This window comes from Takifugu rubripes, chromosome 8, assembly GCF_901000725.2.
Source record: "Takifugu rubripes chromosome 8, fTakRub1.2, whole genome shotgun sequence".
NCBI classification, from domain to species: domain Eukaryota; kingdom Metazoa; phylum Chordata; class Actinopteri; order Tetraodontiformes; family Tetraodontidae; genus Takifugu; species Takifugu rubripes.
In genome coordinates, this window is record NC_042292.1 from 13,281,395 (window position 1) to 13,299,153 (window position 17,759).

General features: G+C 42.7%; 3 protein-coding genes across 4 annotated transcripts; all 3 read right to left on the reverse strand.

Annotated features, from left to right (window-relative positions):
* Positions 1–72: 72 nt before the first annotated feature.
* Positions 73–2,677, reverse strand: fam113 (family with sequence similarity 113). 2 transcript variants are annotated; one of them, XM_011606603.2, is made up of 8 exons: positions 2,482–2,677; positions 2,204–2,282; positions 1,987–2,025; positions 1,659–1,891; positions 1,307–1,457; positions 967–1,219; positions 585–701; positions 73–511 (listed from the first exon to the last, which is right to left on the reverse strand). In XM_011606603.2, exons 2-8 carry the CDS (start codon positions 2,252–2,254, stop codon positions 300–302), a joined length of 1,056 nt encoding a protein of 351 aa, XP_011604905.2. In that variant the 5' UTR covers positions 2,255–2,282; positions 2,482–2,677; the 3' UTR covers positions 73–299. The 2 variants fall into 2 exon arrangements, with proteins under 2 accessions (XP_011604905.2, XP_011604904.2); XM_011606602.2 differs by having other exon boundaries at positions 1,987–2,066; positions 2,482–2,676.
* A 324-nt stretch (positions 2,678–3,001) lies between these two features.
* On the reverse strand, positions 3,002–10,466 carry rpgrip1 (RPGR interacting protein 1). The gene is made up of 31 exons (XM_029839814.1): positions 9,966–10,466; positions 9,646–9,801; positions 9,446–9,496; positions 9,267–9,384; positions 8,954–9,153; positions 8,784–8,883; positions 8,561–8,710; positions 8,365–8,470; positions 8,247–8,270; positions 8,017–8,163; positions 7,872–7,945; positions 7,602–7,795; positions 7,414–7,517; positions 7,262–7,312; positions 7,012–7,191; positions 6,678–6,795; positions 6,395–6,555; positions 5,969–6,314; positions 5,726–5,880; positions 5,411–5,643; positions 5,230–5,345; positions 4,959–5,152; positions 4,825–4,878; positions 4,635–4,732; positions 4,479–4,557; positions 4,333–4,399; positions 4,126–4,193; positions 3,858–4,047; positions 3,696–3,780; positions 3,466–3,593; positions 3,002–3,303 (listed from the first exon to the last, which is right to left on the reverse strand). The coding sequence occupies exons 2-31, from the start codon at positions 9,731–9,733 to the stop codon at positions 3,089–3,091; spliced, it is 3,894 nt and encodes a 1,297-aa protein (XP_029695674.1). The 5' UTR covers positions 9,734–9,801; positions 9,966–10,466; the 3' UTR covers positions 3,002–3,088.
* A 109-nt stretch (positions 10,467–10,575) lies between these two features.
* On the reverse strand, positions 10,576–15,507 carry LOC115250628 (E3 ubiquitin-protein ligase TRIM39-like). Its single transcript, XM_029839822.1, has 12 exons — positions 15,336–15,507; positions 14,909–14,914; positions 14,623–14,702; positions 13,654–14,517; positions 13,492–13,547; positions 12,830–13,396; positions 12,658–12,753; positions 12,319–12,552; positions 12,079–12,226; positions 11,744–11,770; positions 11,248–11,393; positions 10,576–11,178 (listed from the first exon to the last, which is right to left on the reverse strand). Exons 6-12 carry the CDS (start codon positions 13,391–13,393, stop codon positions 10,756–10,758), a joined length of 1,638 nt encoding a protein of 545 aa, XP_029695682.1. The 5' UTR covers positions 13,394–13,396; positions 13,492–13,547; positions 13,654–14,517; positions 14,623–14,702; positions 14,909–14,914; positions 15,336–15,507; the 3' UTR covers positions 10,576–10,755.
* Positions 15,508–17,759: the final 2,252 nt, after the last annotated feature.

Consider the following 17,759-nt stretch of genomic DNA (forward strand, 5'->3'; position numbering starts at 1 on the left):
TTTTAGTTACCTGACAAATCCAAACTGACTAAATGTGGTGTTAAAGATGAATCACATATCCCACTGTTTAAATCGAACAGTCAACTTTTAATAGAAGAAAATCCTTGAACAGCAACATTAAAGATAGAATTAGAAAAATACACCGCAAAGAAAAAAAAAAATAGGCCAGAGGTGCACTGAACAGCTAAATCAGTGTGTTATTTTAAAATCTAAACAGGATTCCTAGAGGTTACAAGGAAGTTGTATAAAAGAGAAGATGAATAAAAAGGCAAACTTTCTTTCTGTAAACCCATCCTGTGTCAGTAGTGGTGATAGTAACAGTCGTACCTCCTATAGGGGGGGTATGGAGTCTGGTAGGGGGTGTATGGAGTCTGGTAGGGGGGGTATGGAGTCTGGTGGGGTCTGATGTGGTGGGGTCTGATGTGGCGGGGCCTAAACACACGTGATTGACGGTCATGGTGCTGGTGCTCCATGTAGGGGTCAATGTGGAAGGGGGGCCAGTAGCTGAAATCTACAGGACATTTGAATTTCTTTAGCAAAATGACAAAACAAAAACTGTCCCGTCATAACGGTGTCAAACTTACTGCTTCCATGCTGCCTCCTGAACGACGGCTGAGACAGAGCAGGTCCTCGGTATCTGTTCTGAGAGGGATATTTCCGTCGCTTCCGTTTGTTGCCACCTCCTTCAGACCGTGGAGTATCTGAACGGGAAACACACCAGGGTGGGAAAATAGCAGCGTCAAGACTAGTATGGCAGCGATGGGGTCGAGAATAACAGCTGTAAAGGACGTTTCCAGAAAACGTATTCACCAGACAAATAAAAATGTTTTCATTTGATTGGCACCATTTAAGACGTTATCTTTACTCAATTCACTACTACTTGCTACGAATAACTAGTTGGTTATTCCCAACTCGCTTTTGAAATCAAATTTGATTATTCTTAAAAAACCAGGAGGACACGTTTACCGGGCAACGGTTTGGTTTCCTCCAGGGGCAGAGAGACACCCCAGGCCTCTGCGATGTGCTTTATCAGCAGAGAGGTGATCCACCGATGAGCGAGGGCATTCCAGTGGACTCCGTCATTGGTGCGGTGTTGCAGGGAGAAGCGAAAGTGGTAGTGGAGGTCCAACACATCCATCCCATAAGAGTTGGCCAGAGTGGCACTGTAGAAATTGGCTTCAATCACATCATCACGCAGCAGAGGAGCCTTGTGCTCAATCTGGGAAGAAAACAAGGGATATATCATGAGAGGAAATGAGTCGGTTTGAAGACACCAAACGTGTATGTTTGGGTTGTAACAGTGTACCTGAGGCACCAGGAATCCACCTCTAATCCTCTCTCCTACAGGCATGGTGAGGTTCCAAACAATAAGAGTTTGCTCAGGCAGAATCTCCTTTAGCTCACTGAAGAACTTTTGCAGGTGGTCCTTGTAGTCATTCATCCAACGGCAACTGTATCTACAGACAAAAAAGAAAGAGAGAGAACAGGTCCTATATATCCACTACTATTCCTCAAGTACAGCATTGATAAGATGTGTAATTAGTAGTTTAGGGAGAAGCTATTAAAACAAATGGGCACGATGTGCTGCTGTATAAAAACATAAACCAGATGCGTCCAACATCTACGGTCTGTGGAGACACCAAAACAGGCAATATTACCTGGAAATGTCCCAAACACAGCTGTTGACGACGACTACATCAGGTTTCAACCCTGAGCGGAAATCCTCCAAGACACTCCGCATATAGCAGGAGTAGATCCGTGTCACGAAATAGAAGCGGACCAGATGGTGATCGGACCGGAACTGCCTGACCTCCCGGTACTCGGTTCCATTGTGCATTTCTTTCAGACGACCTCCTTCTACAATGCTGTCCTGCTCAAAGCTCATCTCCCCCTGTATGGTCGTTATATTGCAAAGAGGACAACGGCAATGATGAGGAGACTTGATGGAAAAAGAAACCCAACAAGACTATTAAAACATACACTTACTTTGTTTTTGAGCTGTTTTGCTGTGAGATATTTTTCTTTCTGCAACAGTAAAACAATGTCCTTGTACACGGCACGCTGAACTAAGGATCGAGCATACATAATTTAAAAAAAAATCACCATTGCAAACCGCTGAAACAGAATTAATATCTTTCATGCGTTGTTGCAGAGTTAATTTAATTGCAAGGATTGATTTAAATGCTTTCGTTCCATTACTTACTGGAATCTCCCAGTACCACAACAAACTTGTTGTGCAGCAACTGGCTAGCATGGTGGCGACTTACATGCTTCTTTACCTCCTGTTATTAATAAAGGTTTAAAAACAATTAATCACGCTGCGGTAAAAGAAGTCGTCCTCGTAAAGATCAAACCAAATCGCGGATTTTTCTAACAGGAATGGCGAGTAACTCGGAGCGGCTAACGGATGAATTAATTGTTATCATTGACAACATAAAGCCATACATTCCAAGTTTCAACATATTAGGAACGCATACTTACCATTTTATATCTTTAAAAATTGAATTGCTGCTTTTAGCTCATAAAAAGCCACCTACTGCAGCTAAAACTTAAAAATACATAATTTTATTTTGTTACTTCTTAATAAAACATGGGTGAAACTTTAATGCGCCCTTTTTTTTAGACCGACACAGGTGTTCCACTAATTGCTGACGCAGATACGAGCTTTTGAATTCCTAATCTCGCGAGATCACAGAACAAACGCCTTCGAGAGAGATTCGATATTTTAATTACCCTACTTTTGTCGTCATAAACTGACCAAATCTCACCTGTGCAAATAAAACTTTTGCGATCAAAACAACTTCCCAGTTATATTCTACCAAGAATTCCATGGCAACACATTCTTTAGGCACAACTCTATTCCCTGATGGTCCCTCGGTGTTTCAGCATGTTGGTTTAATATCAGTGATCACACGAACACGAAGTTCAGAACCTCTCACTCCTAATTTTGTGGTTTGAGAATGTGACAAAGGGTGTACAAAGCAAACAGCGAAAGCCTCACTTGCATTTAAAATAGTTTTATTTAATGCCTTGTAAATAAATAGTAAAAGCAAAACATGCCTGTTATTTTCTATACAATTTGCTCTCACTAGAGGTCGCTGTCATCATCGTAATCTATCAGCTGCATGACTTCTTTCATCTTTTGTTTCTCCTCTTCCTCCTCTCTTTCGTCACTTGTGTCCTCTTCCTCCTGGTTCTCACTTTTCTGATGGAACTCCTGATAAATCCCGGTGAGAGCTTTAGCAGCTTCCAGAGAGACCTTCAGATTTCCGATCACCTCTTTGTCTTCGTCCAGGCTCACAACTGGGAGAGACAAAAATCATCAACCCAAACGTTCTCACATTTGTATAAATTTAATTTGAATCTATATTCACAAGATTCTTCAGATCTACTGGCACGAGTCAATCAGGTGTTGGCATCCTTTTATTTGCAAAAAATCCTCTCAAGTTGGTGTAAAAGACCTACTGTCAATCTGCTGCTCGATGACATCATTTCCGGTGAGGAGTAGGTCTTTTAGGTCCAGAAAAGCGTGTCCAACATCAACGCACTCTTCATCCTCATCCATCGGTTCACTGACTACGGTGAACTTTAATCTTGGGGCACATAACACAAAGGCATGACTACAATACACATAATGGACCTAAATATCCAGGTCTAAATATCTAAGGATGGGCTCTAATAATTTAATGGCATACCTGCCCTGGTTAGGGTCACTGCCCTCCAGCATGGTGTAAAGGTACCGTCTGAGTGAAGTGGACTGTGAGCCATCCACATAAATCACTGAGAGACACATATGAAGATTGTCTCAGAAAGGAAAATTTGAGACATAAATATTGATAAGATTCACCCATTCTCACCACGCGTGAAGTTGTAGTGAATCTCCTCCCCTTTTGTGGGTTTGCGGAGGGACATAGGCGTTTCGGTTGTCTCCATGGGGACGCCCAGGAGGCGATATTCCACGTAAACCCTCTGCACCGATTTGTCCAACGCGACACGAGAGGATGGCTCAAACGTCAGGGACAGAATCTCCACTCTGAGCTTGTCTCCCTAAAACACAGCAACCGTGTGTTGACTTCCTTCACAATAAATGACAACTGAACAAAGGCCCTAAAAATTAGATCTTACCTGTCTCATTTGTTTTGATGGAATGACAATGTCACTTGAGTCTGAGGTCTCTGGAGCATCACTGTTTGCTTCAGAAATAAAAATCCACAATATAATTGCATAACAATGAACAGAGCTGATTCCTTTCAAATCAAACAATGTATGAGGCAACTAACAATCACTGTAAACTACAAAACAATCATCTATTGAGTGTAAATGAATAGGTACCACTCTCGCTCCTCTCCTCTTTCCCCTCCTCTTCATCCTGTGACACCTGATCCCCAGAAGGGAGATCCTGAGAAAGAGAAATGAGATATGAGCCTGTTTGTTGGCCACAGAACAACTTTTCAATAGGTCTTTGTCAGATCTCCTGCCTGTGTCGTGACACCGCTGGCAGAGCTTCTCCTGGACAGCGTGACAGGGGACTGTCTGGAGGAAGTTACCTCTGAGGGTCTAAAACACAAGAAGCCTTTCTTAAAACTCAGTAATCAAGGTTTTTGAGGACTTTGTGAGCCAAATCTGTAGCTTACTTCCGTGTTAGCGGACGAGAGGGTGCGGCCGATCTCTTCTTGGTTGCAGGCTGCTCTGGTTGTATACTTGGCAAGCTTTTCTGTTTGACCGGCGGAGGCTGGCGCAGCAAACGCACAAGTAAAGAAGTAAAATTAATCAAAATCCATGCAAAAGCAGAATTACTCATCGGTGATGCGTTTTAAATCATACCGCAGGTTTACTCCCTTTACGCCCCTCTCTGCTTTCTCTCTTGAGCGTCTGTGTCTATTGTAAAATATAAACAGACATATAAACATCTCTTCTCTTTAAAACTTGGTTTTTAAACTTTTTGACACTTTGACCACCTTAACTCGCGGTTTGGCCACTGGCTTATGCGATGCTTCTCTCTCTCTTCTCTCCTCCCTCTCGGAGCTGTCCATCACTCCATCTTCTTTGCCTAAGACTGCATCCACTGAGGGCTGGAAGGGGTATTTCCATCTCATGGTGACCCTGACCACACCCCGGGGACTCCCCGCTGGATCCCTAAGCACATAGTCCCCTGTGGGGGCAGAGATTGTGTGTTTCATCTCAGATCTGATTGTTTCGTAGATTAAAGAAGCCAGAAACGGCCCTCACCTTTGACCTCCCTGCCTGTTGCCAGGGCGCCCAGTGGGATGGGGGTCTTGGCCAGATAAGGAGGTGGAATTTGTTCATCGCTCTCGTCGAACACATACACCCACAAGCTGCTGGATCTGTTTGCGAGGCAAGTTGAAGATTTAAACCAAGTTGAAGATTTTTGAGTGCCTCTCCATCGTACCTCAGGTAGCGCAACACGTCGGCCGTTACTGCCAGCGAGTAGGAGGCGCTGTCATTGAAGACCGGATCAGCACTGCACCGAGCTGTCTGGGAGACGTGAGGTGGGAGGTCGTAGAACCTGTATGTCAGGTAGGCGTCGGGGAACAGCCCCGGCCAGCGCGTGCTGAGACCCACACAATGCTCCAACATGATCACCAGCTCATTGGGGATCCCTCCGCCGTAGTCGTACAATTCCTGTGAAAATGACCAGCGACCAGTGTTTAATACGCTGACATGACACACACGTATGTTATTTGGGACACTACCCCACTCTCACCTTATGTCCTGTGTCTTGCCAGCCGAGACATCCTGGCTCAGCACGTCTCTGGACGGCCGTCCCGCCAGCTGTTTTTACCACTGCATCTATCGGCACCGCGGGGCTAAACAGCCGCACCCAGTAATCCACAACCCCAACAGATTCCCCCTCAGAACCTTATATCAAATAATGATATGACAAATAATTTAATACTAGAAGTCAACAGGTGTGACATCACTGACAGACAAAATCGTAAAAGCTCACCTGAAATGCTGACACGTCCACTGATGCGCTCCCCTGGTCTTTCCATGGTACCCATTAAGGAGATTTGCCCACTTCCGTGTGTGACGAAACGAACCCCTCCTAAGCCCTGGTGGAGTTCCAGTCTCATCCTGAAGCCTTGGCCTTCCAGCCTGCACAGGTCCCGGGTTGTGAGAGCGTAGCGGGATGTGAAGCTGTAGCTGGGTTGTCCTCCTGACACCACAGGAGTGGAATGCATCTCGAAGTCCAAGAAGCTGTAGGTGCAGAAGGTCAGAATGTCGTCGCCCTCATTTCCTCCCGGGTGGATGCTTCTCATGACCCGGAGCCCTGCCGGGGTGAAGGTGGCAGCCTCGGGGGTGGACAAATGAAAAAAAGATGTTAACTTTTAAAAAGACTTAAGTGAGCCAAAATGTTTGAGCGTTTCTACACCTTGAGGTGGATCTCCAGCAGTGACTCGCCAGCTCTCAGCTGAGTAAAAGGCGTCTCGTCTTCGCTCGGCATCACGTCCTGTTCTTCAGCTGGCCAAGTGTACTGGATTGGCACGGTTGGTCGCGATTTCCTGGGGTTGTACGCCATTTCTTTTAATTGAGCTTTTCAGAGAACGAGAAATGATTTGAAAATTCTGGATAGGCGTTGATCGAACAGCGACAGACGAAGATGGGTCACTTAAAATTAAAGGACTTTAGGTTTTTTGTCAAACTGTTGCTGAAACCTTGCAAAGTGTTGATGTGAAGAGCTCTTTTGGATAAGAGTTTGTCTTTCGCCGCCACTTTCCTCTGGCTCTCCTCCCTCTCTTTCTCCATCTTCTGCGTCACTATCTTCAACTCTTCCTTCAGCCAGAAAATATTAATAAAAAAATAAATAATTTGCAATTACCTTCCAAGCTGAAGAAATAGAGTTCCAATAAGAGAATAGAGAGCACAGACTCAGAGAGATGTGTCGCTACGGTTCACTCTGATGTCAATGAAATAGTAATGATAAAAATGGCGCCTTCACTTTGGTGCTGGTTACTACTCGAGTACGATCAGATTTGCGTGTTTCCCTGCCTGCAGGTCTTGACTGATATGGTGCTCCAGCAGGAGGAGTTGTCTGGTTTTCTGCAATTCCAGCACAGTTTCCGCATGGGACGCACGGATGGTGGCCAGGTCCCACAGCGAGTCCTCCGTGTTTCCTTCAGTGCAGAGGAAAGAGAGCCCCGCCTGGCTCTCCTGCTGCATCCTAAAGGCCTGAAGAGGGACACCAAACAAACGATAAGGGTCCAAATCCATGTTCCAGTCCTACAAAACTTGCGCAAACCTTGATCTGCAAGAGGGTTTCACTGAGGTCCTCAACGCTCATGTCAAACTCCTGGATAAATAAAAGAGTCACATACATACAACGTTGAATATATATGTAAATATATTGAAGCGCCTGATGTGTGGAGCACATGTATCATCCAGCTCTCAAACCTTGGTGACAGCGTCCAGCCTGTCCTGCAGAGACGAGACCTGCTGCTTGTACCGGACAAGCTCCATCTCCATCTCTTGTTTGTTTCGTGCCATCGCAGAAACCTCTGCATTACACCAGCACAGTCATATAAGGAACGTAAGGGAACTTTGTATCTGACGATCGTGCCTTTATTGACTGACTGGACCACCTGTGTCCTTCTGCTCCTCTAATAGTTCCCTCTCCCGTCTCAGTTTCTGTATTTCTTGCTCCAACGTGTTGCGCTCTTCCCGCTCTGTCTGCAGCCTCTCCTCCAGCCTGTACAGCTCCATCCTATCCCTTTTCTGATCCTCTTCTTTGGATTTTTCCATCTGGACATCATGTTTGCTTTGCACTGACAGAGTACTAGGAAATAAAGCATAACTGACGACTGCATATTGACTGCTTAATGGCATCATCAGGGCCTGTAGGCCTCTGTTACCTTTCTAGTAGAGTATTATAGTTTTCTTTTATTAGATCCCGTTCTCCTTCCAGGTCTGAGATCCTTTCTTGTAGCTGAAAGGAGGAAAGTTAAAATAATAAAAATAATGTTAGCAGTTCCTTATTAGTCTGGACTAGAGAGGCACCTTGTCCAGGTTTTGGAGGGAGAGGTTAGAGGTCGTTAGATGTCCCTCCAGTTCCAGAGCTCTTTGGCGCTCCTGTTTCAACTGCTCCGTCACCTCGTCCACCCGCTGCAGCAGAGCCGCCTGAGTCTCCTTCAGTGACCTCTGAGTCTGTGGTGAAACCCTGATAATTAACTTTACACAAAAGAATTGGTCAAGTCTCCCTCAGGCCTCCAGGATAGTGAGATGTTTACCTCTTCCAGCTGATTCTCATATGTCTGGCAGCAAGAAACAGAACAGATACATTTACAATAAGTAACAAGACAGTACTGGATTTATCAGATAATGAGACACCACAAAAAGAAAAATGACCTCATGCAAGTTGTTAAACTTCTCCTGCAAGACGGCGAGTGAAACATTCTTCTCCGAAAGCTGTTTCTGCAGTCGGATCGAGTCAATGTTCTCTTTAATGGATATCCTAATGGGGGGGGGGACTCAATTTACCTTATTTATTGACACAAGAGTATTGCTAACGTGGCGTTAGTGTTACTTGTATTCTCCCATTTACCGGAGTTTGTCAGTTTGTTGCTTCCTGACCTCCCTCGCCGTCCCCTCCATCTCCTTTTCTTTATCTCTTAATGTATCTCTGAGCGCCTGAGCAGCCTGCACCAACTCTGCAATCCTCAGCTGCTCCACCACGCTGGACCGTCTGTGGGTTCTAAACCATAAAATGCTGTTCAGATTCGATACAACGATTTACTTTTTTTCAGACAACAAATCAGAATAAATACTTTTCCAGCTCTGTCCTGGGGTCTTCTAGCATGGGACCATATCGTGGTGGAGCAGTGTGAGTCGCCCTCCTGATTCCGCCTTCCAATTCTGCACTCTTACCTGACAGGGAAAAGAATAAAAAAGCTTATTGTTAATGTACAATTCTAGAGAACTTAGACCAAAATAATACCTTTATTAGACTTGTATGGTGTGCGCCCCCCAAGGTCCATGATGTGTTGTTTGGCCAGACCGAGCTTGTTCTGTAGAGCCCCTTTCTGGGTCTCCAGCAAGTCCACACGGGCCTCTAGCTCCTGGATGGTGTCCTCCATGTCTCTCTCCTTCAAGCCATTGGACCCTTGCTGACGAAGACGCATAAACCTGGTGGACATTCTGGCACAAGGACACCATGTTGAGCACCCGTGTCTCTCTAAATCTGCTAAGAAAACTGCTATGTCACAGCAGTGATGCTGTTCACGCACCAATATTTCTTGACTGAACGTTACCTGCGTAGCTTCTGCTCCTGTGTGCGTGCATGTTGTCTCAGGATGCTGTTTTCATCGCGCAGTTTGACACACAGGTCTTCCAGATGCTCTTTGGGAAGCCGAAACAGGCTCTGTGGATCTGTGGGCCAAAAAGATGAAGTGCACGAGTTGAAATCTAAAAAGATGAGTTTTGATTTTACCTTTTGTCTTCATGAGATGTCTCTTCCAGGCTTTCACATCGTGCAGATGATCTGAAATACACACATGTAAGTAATTAACGTAATTTCACATTTTATTTATACCTCACCCCGAGTCAATTTCCAGCTATATTGTCTGTCACTTTCCCCTAATTTGGCTGAATGAATTCGTTAAAATATGCACGTATTAAGGAAACACAAACCTGGAACAGCAGGCATCAGCCCCCCTCTCATCAGGCCCACGTCTCTAACTGGGAGATCCCCGGCAGTCTCATCCACCAGCAGAGACATCACACCTCACCAGTCAACACCCCGTCTTGCAGAGGCACGTTTGCAGATATTTATGTCCACCTCTCCATCTAAAATGCAAACTAAATTGTTTAAATGACAGTAATGTTGCACAACAGGTAAAATAAAGTTTGTTTTTCATGATGGTGACCGATTTAGTGTCTAAGCTAGTGCACAGTAATAAACACTGCGGCGTCTCACAACCCATAATACCAGTAAAAAGCAGTTTTCTTACCTTAGTCTGTGACTGATCTGCTGGCATTTTAGTTCTGACAGAATAAAAAGAAGTGTCCTGGTTCTATGATGTCCACTCACGCGTCTCCCTTCATGCATGTCTCCGCCCTGTGCTTGGATGATATCAGATTTAATCCCTACTTATCCGTTTGTCCATCTTCTATGTTTACTTTCTGTGCTCTGTCTATGCGGTTTAATGCAATGAAATTCCTTCATAAAATAGCTAAGAATTTCACCATCATTTGGTGTCTTATCCCATTTGTGTACATTTATTTTTGGGACTAAACTGGATGAGTGTGCACTACATGTGTCAGGATTGCAAGCCTTCAGCTTTGCTCCATCTGTCTCTGAGGCTAATCCCATCTCTGGGCTGAGCTGATTAGCATCTCATAGTTAGTGCAACATGAGGTGTGCCCTGAAGTCAGTTTTGTGGAGAGTTTGACAGCTAAGTATTATTATTACTGGAGGTATGCAGTAACTACAGGAGGAGGACATGAAGCAGTTCAGGGGTGGAGGGTGTGTATTTTCATGGTATTCCACACATGGTTCATGTGTAAAATGATCATCAGTTTAGAAATCACACAAGAAAAAAAAAATCAAGACAGTCTAGGTTTGGTAGTGGAGTGCATTTAATGTGTTAGCAGGTGACGTGAACAGAACGGCAGGTGATGTGAAACTATCACCAGGCTCCCGACTGCAATTTAGAAAATGATGTGAAATCTTGACAGAAAACCACCCTCAGACGCTCGGAACTCTAAGAAACTTGGCTAGTGCACATCTTAAACTTCCCATTATATTGTAAAATCATCTAGATTCTCGTCTCCACTGACAGCGCGGATGGTAAGCGGCGATTTGTTTGTGCCGCTTTCGCTTATGTCTGGATTGAAAAATGGAAACATGGCTTCCCTGAATTGGTAATCTGTGAAAGAATACATGTGTGACTTGGCATCGGCGTCATAAAAGGACACTGTTCCGTCCTCAAAATCGAGAAACACTCCAATAATCTTTGGCTTCCGAGGAAGACGCAGCAGCTCCGCCTCTCCTGCACATGCTCGGTACTCACTGCCATTCCTCAAACAGACAGTCCAATACCCATCCTCTGGACTCAACGTGACCACACCCTTCCTGTCCACTGACTGGCTAGCCACGCCCAAGTCCCATGAGGTTTTCTCTCCCACGTCTACTTCCCAATAGTGCCTCCCTGTGGTGAAACCCTGTATAACAAGAGCCATAAGTTACTGGGAAGACACTTAAGGGAAAAAAAGTCCATGGAATTTTTTCACCTTGGTGCCTAGAACACACGGTGCCATGTTAAAACGCTCCGGTATGTCCACCAAAATTTGTTTAAGGTTTCCATCCCACACTTGTTTCCCATCCTCTGACAGAACCAGCCATGGGTTGGCTGTCCTTGGGTCCAGGTGAACATCCGCTGGTTGTTTAAAGTTTGGAGACATAAATGTCATTATCGATATGGTCATAAAACACAAATCATTCATTCAGACAAAGGTAGAATCAGATTGTTAACGTCATTCTGGTCTGAAGTATCCCGGTACATCGTCTTAGCTTTAATGCTTGAAGCGTATTGATTAGAAGACCCCTAAAAAAGTCACCCGATAATATCTGAATAATTTAGGCTGTTTTGATAATAGGTAACAATGCTTTTCCAAAATGTTCTGGCATCTTTTCACTGATTATATGTCTCCTTTACTTGAAGAATTTTGATTTAAAATAAAAGCAGACTGTTATTTAAATCAGTTTATGAGGACACTCTTACTGTACCTGCATACAGCTGCACCTGCTCATGTTCTGCAAAGCAATAAAAACATCCAAATTAAAAGATGCGCTGATGAAAGGATGCTCTACATTCTATGATATAAGCCACCACATTAAAACCACAATTGTTGACCGAGTGGAACTTGCAAGAATCCCATGCTTTGACTCCTGTTGAGCACAATAATCACTCCTCTGGCTCGGGAAAGAAACTGTTTAACCAGTTCAACCAGTTTACAATTCACTTGCCCTCAATGGGACTCAGGTCAACCAACGTGGTTTTGATGTTGCGATCAGCTTGTCTATGTAACTTCTGTCACAAACGATGTGACGTGACAACTGACCTTGAAATGAGAACCTTTGTAAGGATGCCTGAAGCTGATGTTCAAGGTCAGCCACCGCTCTCCTGACGGCTCCCAGGCTCGTGTCAGCATGGACGACGAGGTCAGAGCAGGACGTCGTGACCGACGTGGAACAAAGAGCCGGAAACCTCTGATCCCAAGAAAAATGGGGATTCAAGAGGGGCGATTTAACATAAGGACCATGTGTTTGTTATGAATGCTGCTTCTGTGACGACTCCTGACCTGTAAGAGATGAAGGTGGTCCTCTGTGTCAGAAAGCTGCTCCATCTCGCATCGTTTCCTCTCCAGCTCAGTAATTTCCAGCTCCAGCTCTGCAATGAGCCGCTCTGCCCTCTGCTCCGCCGCCGCCTGCTTCCTCTGGATCATCTGCACCAACTCCGTCTCAATTCTCTCCATGGAACGCATCAGAGCAGCAAAGACCTCCAGACTCTCCATTGTATCCCTTCTGGAATTTTCCTATAGATCACATGTCAAATTTGCATCTATTTTATCAAATGTTCTTGTACATGTACTGTGCTTGTAAAGGTATTGAGAAGGCCTTTATTATAAGGTGAAACTCACTTTGCTGAGCTCCACACAGTGTTTGATTTCTCTCACTTTCTGCATCCTCTCCTGGATCATCTGCTGAACATCATCCTGGATTCTTTTCATCTGAATCTGGACATCAAAACACAAATCAAAGCCAGCCGCCAGACTTTTCGAAAGAACCGTGATGTGGGCTCCTGGACTTCACCTTTTTCTCCTGACTCTCTCGCTCCACTGGGACAGTATGGTGACCGCGGTGCTCGCTCTCCGTGCACAGCAGGCACACACACTTTTGGTCGCTCCTGCAGAACAGCTCCAGGAGCCGTTGGTGCCGTTTACACATTCGCTTCTCCAGCATCGCTACAGGTTTGGTCAGCTTGTGGATCTTCAAGGTTGCAACTCGCAGGTGTGGCTCCAGGTGACTTTCGCAATATGAGGCCAGGCACACGAGGCAGGATTTCACAGCCTTTGATCGCTTCCCTGTGCACACGTCACAATATACGAAGCTTTTCGTCAGGGACAAGGACGCATTCTGCCTCCTCAGGCGGATCTTCTCCGACATTTCCTTAGCAAAGGAGTTCTCGCAAAGCTCCGGGCGGCCGTCAAAGACAGTCTGACACTTGGGGCAGCTGACGCCGGCGTTCTCCCAGTGAGATGTGATGCAGCTAAAGCAGAAGCTGTGACCGCAGGGGATGGAGACGGGCTCACAGAAAACATTCTGACAGATGAAACACTGAAACTGCACCTCTGACAGCAGAACTGCGGAGGACATGACCTGAGAAATACAGACAAAGCATTATTAACTCAGGTTGCAGAAAAAAAACATTGTTCACTTGAGAAAAACACGAGAAAAAATGAAGAGACTGAAACCTAAAGAGCCACCAGTTCCACTTCTTTATCATGAACTTGAAGCAGTTCCGAGGCCTCTGTGCAAAATCCAGAGGAATAATCACACAATTTAGCCTCTTTAAAATCTTATAATAAAACTGAAACAAAATGTGACAAAATGTTTATTAACATGTGGATACATACCCTGTCTATGAGCCAGCCCTACCTCCTTGCTGAATGCGAAATGTGACCTGCACAGGTTGCACAGACAAATATTGGCAGTGCAGTTGTGAAGCCAAAGTCCTTCCCACATTTCCACTCCCCTCGGACTTTTGATCCTCTGCTGATTTTATGACTGTAGAATAACACGTTCATACAATGTAATAAAATTGTATTGTCTGGTTGTGGGCTGTGGCATTAGCAGATGTTGAAATGGCCAATGTTATATAACATTAATTTATTTACAAAATATCAAAAGCATATTAAAAGGTACAGCATATCAGGTTATCAAACATTTTCAACATTAAAACAGCTTTTTGCTTTGTAAAACTCGCACTATATGGTAAAGAAGAGGCTATAGTAAAAAATAAAAATAACAAAAACAAAATATAAGTATTGGACATTAACAATGACAATGTTCAGCATGAATAGTAAAAACTAACTAACTCACAAGTGTCTTGCCTTGTATTGGTAGATATGTTTTTCAGCACAGCAACTGAATATTCACACAGTATAACAAATCCCAAAACATCGGTGAAGACAAACACACGAAAACGCCTCAATATTAAGTTAGTTAATCAGCACCACCTAGAGGTCAGAGCGTGTATACCATACATAAATAAGGTTAAACCAAAGAGAAGTAATTATGAAGTGCAGATTCATTTCAAACATAGACAATCGTAAACATTGTATAATGTTTGTAATAATATTCGGTTTTGTAGACATACAATGATCTCAGTGATCAAATCACAAAAAATCTCAGTGAATTTAATTTATTCCTCCATTGCCTTCAGCAGATGTAACCTTCAGGGACACCCCCTGGGACGGTAATCCATTGGTCCTCAAGAACTATATTGAAAAGAAAAACAGGCATAAAAAGGGTTAACAGAAACAAATTCATTGAATGAAGCAAATAAAATGAAGCAAACTAACAAGAACTCAAGTGAGTCTCACCTTCTCCAAAATATTTTCAATGTCAGTGTTTGACAGCTGCACCAAAGACTTAAGTCTGACGTTTAATCCGACAACATAACCTGTCCACATAGATAAAAAATTATATGGAAATGTGACCGTTTATACAGCAATTTCAACTTTTATGACAAATCTTACATTAACTAAAAAAAACTGCACATTTCTGAGTCTTTCTCAAACAGCAATTTTGCATTTGACTGCATTTTTGAAACAACCATAATTTCCACAGCTTTCAGAGTATTTTTGAGTATAGCAAATAAATACTTACGTTGAGCTTTAATGAGAAGGGGCAGAGTTGGAGATTTATATGTGGAAGAATATATTGACACAAGATAAGTCAGACAGACATCAAAACAAAATGAAAGACTAAAAAGAAATAAAAACACTGAAAATAAGTTCATATAATGAGATGAAAACATTTCCAAAAGAAATGAGTGTATAAATTTGAAGTTCCGATGCTATCCACGTTTTTTGGTGACTTCATGTGAAAATAAAAAGCATATAAGAAAATGATCATCAGATTTTAGTAAAGAATAATTACTTAAAACAAAGATGTCAATATCAGGCTGCAAGAAAAAGGTTTAAAGATTTCAGAAAAATCTCAAGATCACATTGAGAAAGTTGGTGTAGCCTAGGATTAAACTCTTGATCGAGTGAACCAAAGGAAAATAAATAAATAAAATCAAATATCTCACCAGTGCTGACTCTCAAAACCGCTCCCCTGCTTCTGACCCCGTTAACCACAGTGATGAGCGTGAATATGTACTCAGTTCCAGCTCTGAGACCAGAGACTGTGTAATTCACTGGTCCAGGTCCATCAGGTGGAAGAACGTTTATCACTGAACCATTAAACTGCAGAATAAAACTGTGGTTGTTGACTTTATTCCACTGCAGACTGATGCTGGTCTCATTTTGTCCAGTTAGACTGAAGCTGTCTGTGTTTGCTGGAGCTGAAAACAGACATGAAATCAGGCGATAAATTGGACTTTTTCCACAAAACTCTTTAAAATTAGGTTTCATTTTCCATCTGTGTATCAATAAAATTTAATTTAATTTGTATAAATCTGTCTGTATTTGCTGGAGCTGAAAACAGACAAGAAATCAGGTGATAAATTGAACTTTTTCCACAAAACTCTTTGAAATTGGGTTGTGTTTTCCATCTGTGTATCAATATAATTCAATTTTATGTGTATAAAAGCTGTCTGTGTTCGCTGGAGCTGAAAACAGACATGAAATCAGGTGATGAATTGAACTTTTTCCACAAAGCTCTTTAAAATTGGGTTGTGTTTTCCATCTTTTTTTCAATATAATTCAATTTTATGTGTATAAAAGGCTTGTCAAGTCATTATCCTTATTTATACATGATAAACTTTGAAGAAAATGTTTATAATTGAATAAAAAACTGTATCTGACCTGTGACAGCAGTCAGATTGACCCCTGTGCTGTTGACCCCATTAACCTCAGTGAAGAGCGTGAATATGTACTCAGTTCCAGCTCTGAGACCAGAGACTGTGTAATTCACTGGTCCAGGTCCATCAGGTGGAAGAACCTTTATCTGTGTACCATTAAACTGCAGAATAAAACTGTGGTTGTTGACTTTATTCCACTGCAGACTGATGCTGGTCTCATTTTGTCCAGTTAGACTGAAGCTGTCTGTGTTTGCTGGAGCTGAAAACAGACATGAAATCAGGTGATAAATTGGACTTTTTCCACAAAACTCTTTAAAATTAGGTTTCATTTTCCATCTGTGTATCAATATAATTCAATTTTATGTGTATAAAAGGCTAGTCAAGTCATTATCCTTATTTATACATGATACATTTTGAAGAAAATGTTTATAATTGAATAAAAAACTGTATCTGACCTGTGACAGCAGTCAGATTGACCCCTGTGCTGTTGACCCCATTAACCTCAGTGAAGAGCATGAATATGTACTCAGTTCCAGCTCTGAGACCAGAGACTGTGTAATTCACTGGTCCAGGTCCATCAGGTGGAAGAACGTTTATCACTGAACCATTAAACTGCAGAATAAAACTGTGGTTGTTGACTTTATTCCACTGCAGACTGATGCTGGTCTCATTTTGTCCAGTTAGACTGAAGCTGTCTGTGTTTGCTGGAGCTGAAAACAGACATGAAATCAGGTGATGAATTGAACTTTTTCCACAAAACTCTTTGAAATTGGGTTGTGTTTTCCATCTGTGTATCAATATAATTCAATTTTATGTGTATAAAAGGCTAGTCAAGTCATTATCCTTATTTTTACATGACAAAATTTGAAGAAAATGCTTATAATTGAATAAAAAACTGTATCTGACCTGTGACAGCAGTCAGATTGACCCCTGTGCTGTTGACCCCATTAACCTCAGTGAAGAGCATGAATATGTACTCAGTTCCAGCTCTGAGACCAGAGACTGTGTAATTCACTGGTCCAGGTCCATCAGGTGGAAGAACCTTTATCTGTGTACCATTAAACTGCAGAATAAAACTGTGGTTGTTGACTTTATTCCACTGCAGACTGATGCTGGTCTCATTTTGTCCAGTTAGACTGAAGCTGTCTGTGTTTGCTGGAGCTGAAAACAGACATGAAATCAGGTGATAAATTGAACTTTTTCCACAAAACTCTTTGAAATTGGGTTTAATTTTCCATCTGTGTATCAATATAATTTAATTTTATGTGTATAAAAGCTGTCTGTGTTCAGGGGAGCTGAAAACAGACATGAAATCAGGTGATAAACTGGACTTTTTCCACAAAGCTCTTTAAAATTAGGTTTCATTTTCCATCTGTGTATCAATATAATTCGCTTTTATGTGTATAAAAGCTGTCTGTGTTTGCTGGAGCTGAAAACAGACATGAAATCAGGCGATAAATTGGACTTTTTCCACAAAACTCTTTAAAATTAGGTTTCATTTTCCATCTGTGTATCAATAAAATTTAATTTTATTTGTATAAATCTGTCTGTATTTGCTGGAGCTGAAAACAGACATGAAATCAGGTGATAAATTGGACTTTTTCCACAAAACTCTTTAAACTTAGGTTTCATTTTCCATCTGTGTATCAATATAATTCACTTTTATGTGTATAAAAGCTGTCTGTATTTGCTGGAGCTGAAAACAGACAA